General features: G+C 45.7%; 1 protein-coding gene across 1 annotated transcript in view; it reads left to right on the top strand.

The window, feature by feature from the left end:
• Positions 1–760: 760 nt before the first annotated feature.
• Positions 761–11,135, top strand: part of AKAP12 (A-kinase anchoring protein 12) — a 30,779-nt gene continuing 20,404 nt past the window's right edge. Inside the window, exons 1-2 of the mRNA XM_017822023.1 lie at positions 761–898; positions 10,224–10,410. Coding sequence (XP_017677512.1) covers positions 761–898; positions 10,224–10,410 — 325 coding nt within the window. The remainder of the gene's footprint in view (positions 899–10,223; positions 10,411–11,135) is intronic.

Raw genomic sequence — 11,135 nt, 5'->3', positions numbered from 1 at the left:
TGTATTAATAGAAGGGAACCTGTCCTGCATGACAATAAAAAAAAAAAAGGCAGGTTGATTCCCCCCCACCCCAAAGTTGCCTAAGACATGGGATCTTACATTTCTGGATCAGCTGAAACCTGGACGTCCTTCCCTCAGAGGGGCCCAGCGTAGCTTAGGTCCGGGAGCTCCGGGCGCGGAGGGCTGGCGGCCGCGGAGCCGACTCTCGAGGCAGGAGCCCCGCGGGGTAGCGCAGCCAGGCGGGGGGCGCAGCCCATGCGCCGGAGCTCCCCGGGGCTCGTCCTGGCCCCGGCCGCGGGCGGGCGAGGAGGAGGCTGAAACGCTGAGTCAGCGCCGCGGTGCCGCCGCGGAGGGCTGAGGGCCGGGGGCCAGGCGGCGCCCCCGCCCCGGCGGTGCCCGGGAGGGGCGGGGAGAGGCGGCGGCGGCGGCGGGCAGAGCGCTGCCCCCCTTGGCCGCTCCTTATCAGCCCGGTTTGATGCTGCAAGGCGTGTCCGCGGCTCTGCTCATGTGATGGAGCAAGAGGCAGGCAGGCGGGGGGACCAGGGGAGGAGGTGATTTTCCTCGCTGCCTCTCGGTAGGGTTTTTTCTCCCCCTCCCTTTCCTTTTTTTTTTTTTTTTTTTAAATCTTTCCCCCCCACCCCCCTTTTCTCCTTTCGCTCCGTAAAGGAGTTTGTGGAGAGCCGGGCTCCCTCAATTCCGGCCGCGCCGCCGCCCACCGCCAGCCCCCGCCCGCGGCTCCGCACGGCCGCGGGGCAGCGCCATGGGCGCCGGCAGCTCCGCCGAGCCGCCCGCCACACAGGACGGGGCCGGGGCCGCCGCCGAGTCCCCCCGCACCCCTCCGGAGCCGCTGCCGGCAGAAGACGCGGTGGTGCCCCAGCCACCGACGGAGCCCGCCAAGGTAAGGCAGCAGCGGCGGGGAACCGGGGGAGGGACACGCGAGGCGGCGGCTCCCGCCGCACCCCCGGCCCGGGGAAAGTTTCCCGCCGCGGCTGTGGGCACCTGCCGCGGCCGCGGGCACCCCCCCGGGCCGGGCGCGGGGCTGGGGCGCGGCGGGGCCAGGACTGCGCCACGGCCGGCGCCGCAGTCATAAAACTCCCGCCGGCGGCAGCAGCGGGGCGGGGGGCGAGGGCGGCCGCAGGGGCGACGTCGCTTTTGTGTGGGGCCGGGGCGGCGCGGGGGGGGAAGAGCCGCACCCACCCGCGGCGAGGTCTGCGCCAAGGAACCTCCTGACTGCGGTCCTGCGGCCGAATCTCCGCGGCCCCCGCGGCTCTCCGCAGCCCCCCCACCCCCCGGCTCCATCCTCTCCTCTCCCGAGGGAGCAGGTGGGAGGCGCGTCGGGGCGCGGCCGGCCCGGCGGCTCGGCAGTGCCTTCGGCTGGGCGCCAGCTCCCGTGTGCCCCCTCCTCCCGCCCCATCCCGACCCGCGCCCCCCGCGCTCAGGCTCACCTGAGCCGCCACCCCCTGCCCCGCCGCAGCGGGGAAGGGGCGGCGGTGCCGGCGGCCGGGCTGTATCCATGGCTTTAGTGCGTCCCGGTGTCATACCGCATAGGGGGGAAAGGGGAACGGCTCCCGAACTCCCAGCCGGCGGGGAGCGAAGGAGCTCTAGGTATGTGTTATTTTAAATAAAGACGTTGAAGAATTAAAAGAAATTCTTTTAAAACATGTCTGGTGTTTAAAAATAGATTATGAATGAACCCATTTATCCCTCTGGAATAGGCGCGTTTAGGGGATTTGGGGACTGAAAGGGAGGTTATGTGCATCTGCGTGTTTACATAGCGTTGCTTTGGGTAGGCGTGAGTTTGTGAGGGGAGAAATAATACCACGTTCTACCGAGATCTCCTTCTTTCGGCTCTTCAGAGTTTGGGTGCTCAGAGCAGGGATACTCCGAAGTTTCTGTGACTGGTGCGTGGGTGTGTTAGAGCTTGAGAACTGGTTATGACTTTGTTTCTTTGACCTTGTGGTTCAGATTTAACTTTCAAGTTGAATTTCCCATAGTTCCTGGCTGCTGCTAGACCTCCTTGTGCGTGTTTTGACAGATTTGAAAACCACATTGCGAATGAACTTTAAATTAACCAAGATTTATTTTATTTTCTTTTTAACCAAATAAGCGTTGGGGATTGGTGTTGGTTAACAAAATATTAAGCAGTTGTGTTGGGCAATTTTAGAATTCAGACGCTGACATTATATAGGGCAAGCATTTGGCTATTGTGGTTGTTTAAAAATTGAGATAATGGGACTTCGACTAAGGGGCATAATATTCATAGCCATGTTTATGCAGTTATGGGAACTAAGACCCTCTAAATAAAGGGAATACTATTAATACTGTTCTCAAGTAAAGATTATTTTTTTTACTAATACTGTGTTTTATGTCTTCTAAGCTTTAGGAAAAATGTTTTTGAATAGGTTTTTACCTTGTTATTTAAGTAGAACTGTTTAGAAGTGGGGAAGTTCTATTATCATTTCACTGCTATAAGAAGCAGTGTATTAATGCTGTTCTTCTCAAACAGCTATTTCTACCTTCCATTACATTACATAAAAAGAAAAACAATTTTTAATCAAGTTTGGTCATACTTTTTTTAATATCTCATTTAGTCTGCCTTACTACAATAATGTAACTTCATGTAGATTTGTGACACAGTTTTTCATCATTATTCCTTCCAGCCCTTTGAATTTGAAGGTTACCAGGTCCTGTGGTGCCCCTGGAGAAATCTGTTAGAGAGCTAATTTGTTTGTAGAAGATACAATGGGGATGTTTTGAAGGGTGGTCTTATTTCTTGCATTTTCCAAATTAAAACGCTTATCACAACCCCGTCTTTTAGAAGAAAAACTTTGGAAACTGACTTTAGTGGAATCCAGCTTGAGTGAGCCTTGGCAAGTCAATAACAAACTGTCTTGGCAACTAGTCTAATGCAGGTTATAAAATCTCAGAGCAGTTGTACTTTTTTGTCACATGAAATTCCTTGAAATATTTAATCAAATTTATTTGATTACGTAGTTGTATTCTTTACAAGATGAAAAGCTCCTTGCCTTTTCTTCTAGAAAGGACCAGATTTATAGTCTTTAAGCTCTTTTGTTGTTCACATGTGACACTTTGGTCAGATACCAGCTTTGAGGTGTCCTGGTTACTGAAAGGGAGGTTATATATTTTAGTGTTTCTCACTTCTAAAGTCTTTCTCCTTTCTACAGGATCTCTCTCTGTGGGAGATCCTGGAAAGCCCTTGGTCTACAGAGTGAGGGATCTCTAGGGACCTTTGGGTGCTGGCTCACAAGCACTACAGGTTAAATGTGGGCTCATGGGGTTAGGACCTCAGCTGTTCACCCCATCCTTTCAAAAGTTCATGGTGTATTACACATAAAGCAGCTCCAGAGTTTCCAGCCCACTATGATAGTGGAACTTGAAGTGGGTGGATTTCTTTACTGTAGCAGAGGAGACTGAAACTCTGTCAGTGGAGGAGCTGCTCCTTATCTTACATAGCCACCCCTCTAGGGGAAGCTCCCTCTGCCAGGGAATGCGAGGGATTCTGTGGGCACTAATCCATTCAACTGCCTGAAATGAATTCATCAGATTTGTGAATTGATAACCAAGGTCCTGCTGAAAATAAGGGACAGGGTGTGGTTCTGGAGAAGGCTATCTTTCTGATGGTGTTAACTCCTTGCTGTTTGAGTAGCAATACTCTTTTTCCCCTTCCTTTTCTTCCTCCACTGTTCCTCTTCCCTGTTGCCCGAGGTGACACAGCTTCACTTGGTCCTGTGTCATGTCCTAACCTTACCTTTCTGTAATCAAGTTAAACTCACTAACCCTTCCGGAAACAGTGAAATTTATTCTTTCCAGATGATTTTGCTGATCTTGTGAGTTCGTTTGACTTCTGCGATGCAGAGGTGAGACCAAGAGCTGGCACAAGGCAAGCATCTGCAGCAGGGCAGGAGGGGAAATGAAACAACTTTCCCCGTTTGTGGCTGTCAGCTGGTAGACTGTCTGCTTTGTGAAACCTCCCAGGCAGACTGCCCTGAGCAGCACAGAGGCCTAAAGCTTGGCCTGAGAAGGATTTAGCAGATCTCAAGAGCACTAAAAGTAGGAATGAGATCTTTTTGGTCTTGGACCAGACAAACCTTGGGTGTCCTGAACTGACAAAAGCTATGGGGTGGTTCCTGTGCTCCTGCTTCCTCTCCAAGGCAGCTTCCCCTTGTTGCTTCTGGCACTGTGCAAGCTGTTTCAAGGAGCTAACCCCCTGGAAAGCTGTTTCGACTCTTTGGTAAGGTCATTCTGTGCTGATTTAGCAAGATGTCTTGGCTTCTGGGATTCAGCAGAAGCTGCAGATACAGGGGAGCAGGCAGGACCTTGCGATTGGATTGGTCAGGAAGCTGGGTGAGACGCTTCTGTTGGTGGCAGCACGTGGCTGGATTGCTTTGGCCATCTCCATCTTGTGAGCTCCCTCTCTGGTCATAGCAGCGATGTGCCTCTCACCCGACTTACCATTTTGATACTGAGCATCAGAGAGCTGGAAAAAAATGCCTGCGTGGTGCCCTGCTATGGGGCAGGAGGTGACTTTGAGCCATGTGGGTGATGCAAGGAGAGCTGTGTCATCGTACCAACGTTGCAGCTAGTGCAATGTTACACGCTACAGTCACACTCATGCCACTTTTATTTTATTTAGAGGCCTAAGATACCAGCTTTAATACAGGTTTCTTTTTGTGGCCCTGCTGAGAGAGCCAAGCTGTGATGAAACAGCTACCTGAAACAATGTAAGGGAACTTCTAAAGAGAGAATTTGGAGGAACGCTGGTGTGTTAATAAGCTATTCTTGCACCATGATTGAGGTTTGTTAGAGAAAATCTGTTATGGGGGTTGGTGGCTTTAAAGTGTTATGTGGTGGATTCCTCACTTGCTTGCATATGAGGGCTCCCACTTAAGCAGGGAGCTGTTCAAACAATGTTTTTGGGATGATTCCCATTTCTGAGTAGTAACTTGATTATGCTACCTGTGTTGTAATGAGAGCAAGTGTGTGCTAGACAGTAAATATTTGGAACTGTCTCTTCTAAAGAGCTTACCAGCTGAGATGTCAGTGTCTTATTGTCCAAGTGCCTGACAAATAATAGCTGGGACAAACTTACATCTGCTGTTTAAACAACTGTGTTCTGGGGAGTCAGCCTGAAAATACTGCATTAGCAATGGTAAAACTAAGCTTATTCAAGGAAAAGTCCCTAGACTGTGTCTCTTAAGAGCCCCAGTTTGAGGCATTTGGTCTGAGGCTGCAGGGTTACCCTGGTTCAACCAGGGTCTGATTCCCTTTAGATACTTCTGTTCCAACTGGGGAGGAAGAGTGGTATATTTCGGTGGTAAGGTTTGGAGGTCTGACCATGCCTGTGGAGTGGCTGGGGAGAAAGCATAAAAATGTGTAGTTGAAAAAATGCACAAAGGAAATTGGTGTCACAGGGGCACCAAAAGCGTGAAATACTCCCCCAATCCTATAGGAGATAAGAAGGGGTGGTAGAAGGAGTGTCCAGGCACTTTGAAAGCTGAGGCAATTAGCTTGTGTTTGATGTTGTAGAGGCTAAAGAGTTGCAAAGAGGAGCTCGGATCTTTGAAAGTCTTCTAGGTTGGAAATGCAAGCCTGGTAGTTACTGAGAGGAGAGGAATGTGCTTTGTGCTCGGCCCTTTTTCTGACTGATCCTTAGAGCCTGTGTGAGTTGTACCTGTGTGAATGCAGCAGTAAGTTGGTGTCCAAAAGAGCTGAAAAGTATGAGACCTGGGAGGAGCTCAGGTTGGATCAGGCTTCAGGTGGGACCAGAATGACAGACTGCGGGTAGTGCTTCTTTCACAGGTTGCAAAAAGAGATCACAGAGATGATGCGGGTGCAAAAACTGCCTGTTTTGTTTTAGCCATGTGGATTTTGAGGGTAGTCATCCATAAGGAGGTGTCACAGTGAAGTCAGGCTGAGAGTTAGGAGAGAAGCAGAGTAGATCTGAGGGGATGGAACATGAGGAGAAGGTTCTTGGCTTTGTCTTCATGAGATGTTATCCAGAAATAAGGTATTGAAATCGTGTTATGTGCCTTACTGAGTAGGGCCTTGTGTTTTCTCCACCTGGAGTTTGCAATGTCCCACAAACCTCTAATGTCTTAGCTAATGCAAAACAACACAAACTGCTGTGAACAGAGAGTTGGAGTGATCTAATTTCATTTTTTTCCCAAGTGCTGGTGTTTGAAGATCTTTTTAATGAAGCAGCATGTGTTAAGAGCAGACCCCCTGAGCAGGCCAACAGTCTTTCCCAGAGTTTCAAAATAAAACTTCAGGAAAAAGAGACCATTATGTTAGTTTGCTCAGTTGTTCAGACAGCTGGATCTGGCTATTTTAGTAATCTAATGTAGAATCAGTGTAGCAGGATTAACAGAATGAGGCAAAATTAACTCTGGCGCAGTTTGGGCCTGGTGTGAGGAATCTGTGGAATGATTTGGGTCTGGTACAAGGAATGTTGGGAATGGTGGTGATTGCTAGTGGGGAAAGAGGCTGGGTGCTGTGAACCCTTCCAGAGCAGTGCCTGAAGGAAGCATGCACTAATGTACAGTGGGAGATCAGGGACCTGCTGTTCATCCACACCTCATGTAATTCTTTGTGTTAGTTTTCTTCATCCATTTTAAATTCTGTAGGTGTTTAATGTGGTCCAACAGTTGGACTTACTGCTGTGTGCAAGATGGAGCAGAAGCTGCTGTTGGTTTGAGTGACATGGGCATTTTATTCTCATTAGCTGTGTGTCTGCCCTTTGCTTCCACCTTTGTGGTGGATGTGAGGCAAATATTTAAAAAATACGTGCATGATGTATAGTAGTGGCGTGAGAGAAACTGGAATGTTGCTTTGCTAATGGTCCTTTGTTTTGGGAATGAAGAAGCTGAAGGAGCAGCGAACTGGATAACCAGTTCTCTTTGGTTTCTCCTGTGTTTGAGACAACACGTTCATAAATTAATAATCAAAGGACTGTGGTGAATGTGTGCCACAAAAACCTGATAAACGTTGATGAACCTGCCAACTGTAATGTCTTGTTACTTGTAGATAAATACACAGAGATGAATAACGAGATTCCTAATACTGTTAATTTTGTCTTTAAAGTTTTCACCCATCTCTAAACTCTGACATTATATTTGTCTAAGCTTTACAACTATTCTCAATGGAATTAAGAACACTGCTCACCAAATTAGACATAATTGGACTAAACTGCAGTTTAGATCCCTTCAGAGAAATGAAGCAGTTAATGTGAATGAAAATTGAAATTAGTTTCTTTTGAGGACTAATGCAGTGGGACAGACTGCAATGACCCTCATAAAGAGCCTGAGCAACTTTTTTTAGAACAGAATTTTTTTTTTTTTTTAATTAATGATGCTGTTGTGTCTCCTTTCACATTTCAACCTCCCCAAATGTTTCATCTCCTTTGTGTGCATTTTAGTTTGGAAAAATACTATTGTTTTATTAATTTTAATGATTCAGTTATTTAGAGCAGAACGCTTGATTTGAAAATCCAAATCTGTCTTCCTATGGCCAAGAATCACATCAAGCTCTTTCCCAAGAGACTGGGGTAAAAAGGTCGTGGCAGGGTGGGGTTATACTGCAGGTCTGGTCAGATCTGAAAGTAGAAATTTTCCATGTATTTACATTTTTACTCAGTTATGACTGATGGGTCCTACTTTCAAAATTGAATTTATGTACAAGGTGAACAGGGTTTATAATTATACTAGCTGGTTGTAAAAGCCATTTACAGTCTTACATTTAATAATGTTTTATATTTAATTCTGTTTCTCATACTGGAAGGTATCACAGAATTTAACAGATCCAAAGGGTTGTCTGCTAGATCCAGTGACTTCTGAATTTTGATCTGAAATCACAAATCTTTGGGATTATATAGAGTCACTGTTCTCCTGAATGCATCGTGGCTGTAGAATAAATTCAGAGCTGGGGGGAATGTTAAGTGTTACCATAGTTAGTACTTTATCATAACAGTCTGGCCTCAATTTAAAAAGGAGACAAGTTGTACTGCATTGGGGTACCAAATACCTTTGTACGCTGGTTCCTTGCAGGGCCCACAGATGCTTATTAAGCACTTAGGCAAATGGTAGACTTTATGTGTCTGTACATAGGACTCTAGCTTTAAAACAGTGTGCTGCCTGGGGGAGCACTGGGTTTTGGAAAGAGAGGCGAAGAAATCCTCAGATAACGTGAGGAGTGCTAAGATATTCAGTGCTGTTGCCTTTCTTGTGACTTCAAAGAATTGTTGATGCTAATTCTGAGGGTGTCATCTTCAAATAGCCTCCGTGGCTTTTCCTTCAGGTAGCCAAATGCCCTGAGAGCCAATCAAGTTAAGGTTGTTCTTGTGTTTGCAGGCCTAGCAGTTGTCTTTCAAGAATGAATCAGTAAAACTTATTATTAAAAAAAAATAATAATGGTCTGCTAATAAATTTGTACTGAAGAATCTCAAAGGCCTTTAAGAATTAAGCTGTTATTTTCTGCACCTGATTTTCTTGCTTCTCTTTAATGAGTTACTGCCATTCAGTTAATGCTGTGTGCAACTGCAGAGGAGCTTCTCAGGGTTTATGTGCCTTTGTTCTGTGGTGGTGTGGCATCTTTATCCCTCCTGAGTTCCTGTGTTTTAGATTTATGAGAAGGATGATGTGAGAAGCGGGAATGTAATCTGAGTGTTCAGCCATTCTGTGTTTCTTCTATTTAATATCTGGTCTCAGCATGTGAAAACTCTGAAGCCAAATTATTCCATCTGTGGTATTGGCAGTGGAGCAGAATGGGATCCTTTTTCGTGAGGTGGATTATGTGGCTGTGAAAGGCAGCTTTGAGGAGCGCAACAACGCCGGGTGGAAACAATTTGGCTTAATTAAGGGCTTCTGAACTGAAAATCGGTAACCTAAATGCAGTCACTTCATTGCCTGTGCTGTGCTTCTCCAAGATCTCACCCAGCATGTGAAAAAAGTTGGATGATTAAGAGGAAAGCCTTTTGCCTGGCACTTTGTCTGTTGATTTGAAATTCTGTTGCAGCAGACTAATTGCTATTAAAAATAAATAAATGGATTTCCCCATTCAGAAGCTTTATTTAGTGGGGTTTGGAAGAGAATCATCAGCAGTGTGGCATCTTTCTGATCCCAGTTTGGTGCTTCAGGCATTTGGATTTTACATTACGCTGAAAGATGGGATCTATCTCTAGTACCTTTGTTTAATTAACAGGTCTTCAATATCAGTATGTTGGGAGTACAACAAAGTCATAAGACAATGATATGTAATTAAGGTTTGCTGTTCTACCAGAGGAAGTTTAAACCTTCGCTTCAGGAATAGCGGTTAATTAGTTAAAATGGCTTCTGTTGGAAGGTAACAGAATTGATTGGAGAGCTAAATAAACAAACAATTAAAGGGTAATTAAGTATCTTTTAATGGCCACAACATAGTTCATACTTTTAAAATAAAAACATGCTTTTGAAAGTACATTTCTTGTTATATAGCAAGCCAGTACAAATTCTGAAAATAATTCAAATGTATCAAATGTGGAAGCTGAAAAAGAGATTTTTTTTTTTTGCACATATTAGGAAATCTAGAAAAAAAATAGTTAAAATGCTATAGTGCAGAGTCCCAAAGATTTGCAAAGCTCTTTCCTCCTGTAAAAATAACGTCTGCCTAATAGCTGAGGTCCAAAAATTCTAGTTTTAAGCTCAGTTTCACTGCATTTCCTCATGGGAGATATACATGTATTCTGCTTTTTGTCCTGAATAATTCAGTTTCTTTGTAGTTGTATTGTTGGTGATGATAAGATAAGCACATCAGTAGAGAAGCAATACCAAAGACTGTATTGTAGACAGGATTCATTCATATATCAGAGTAATTGTGCCAGGCATTTTGAATGAAGAATTTCTTTCCATCAGCTAGATTTACCTTACCAATTTCTACACAAGGTTATAGGCCATTGTCTGTAAGACTTTCTTCTTCCACATGTTTCATGTGGAAGAATGGTAAGATAAATAGGCCCAGATTATGTTGGGTTTTTTTTTCTCACAGAAGTACTTTGATTTAATAAAGTTAAAATGCTTACATGCATATATTCAAAATGAGGATGAAACAACAATATTCTGTGGGGTTGGTTGGGGGGAATGAGCCTAATCTTGATGTTTTCTTTTTTTTTTTTGTTTCCCTTCTTGCCTTCTCTTTCCCTACCATTCTTCAATCAATACTCGACCATGCAGGTTTTAAATGCAAGATTACCAGTACCTGATGTTAGTGAAGACAATTTGAAGCATGATGGCTCAGCACAGGAGCCACAGCAGCTAGGAGCTGTTACAGCATCTAAGGAACTGGATGGGCAGCAGCCAGAGGTGGCTTCACCCCTCCAAGAACCACCCAGAGAGCAAGCAGAGCCCACTGGAACAAATGGTAAGTCAAAACCTGCGTTCAGTGGACAGATCATAGAGGCTGGGATGCTAAATGGATTGAGAGGTAGAAATGGGGCTCAACTAGTCATCTCCTAGTGAACAGGTAGTTACTTAAGTGATCTGCTGTTGCTTAAGTGCTTCTTCTAGGGCATTGTTTCATGGGAGATGTTTTCTCTGTAGAATTCAGATGACAAATGGCTTGTGGACTGAAGCTATCAGTGTCAGTGGTGGGGATGTCCACCTGTTCTCCCCTTAGGGGTGTTTTTTTGGCTCTTGGTGCCTCTGCTTGCCTGCTTCTCATCCCAGCCATTCACCTGTAGGAATAGCTCAGTTTCCTCTTCCTATGTTGGAAGTTCCTGCTGCATAGGCCTGTCCCTTCCTTCATAAGGCAGAAAGCCTTTTATGTTAATTCCTTACTGATATTAGTGATAAATGATTTTGAACACACAGGAAGGGACAGGCTGCTAATCCGTTCCCTTTCCTTCTGCTTTTAACTGGATTTGCATTTTGATCACAGAACTTTTCTCATCATAGACATCCCTGTCTGTTCTGTCTTCAGAATCTCTCCTTGCCTTGCTGCACAGTCAGAAATGTGGTGCTCTTTCTTCTGGGTGATCTTGACAGCCTGCCTTTCCTGCTCTCATCAGCCTCTTCTTCCCTCTGTTCCTGTTCACAGGCATGCAGTGAGATCTTCAGAAATCCTGCTGCTAGCTGACTTTTTTGACA

Source organism: Lepidothrix coronata, unplaced genomic scaffold (genome assembly GCF_001604755.1).
Source record: "Lepidothrix coronata isolate B3197 unplaced genomic scaffold, Lepidothrix_coronata-1.0 Scaffold94, whole genome shotgun sequence".
Taxonomy (NCBI): Eukaryota; Metazoa; Chordata; class Aves; order Passeriformes; family Pipridae; genus Lepidothrix; species Lepidothrix coronata.
This window is presented reverse-complemented; position numbering and strand designations above follow the sequence as displayed.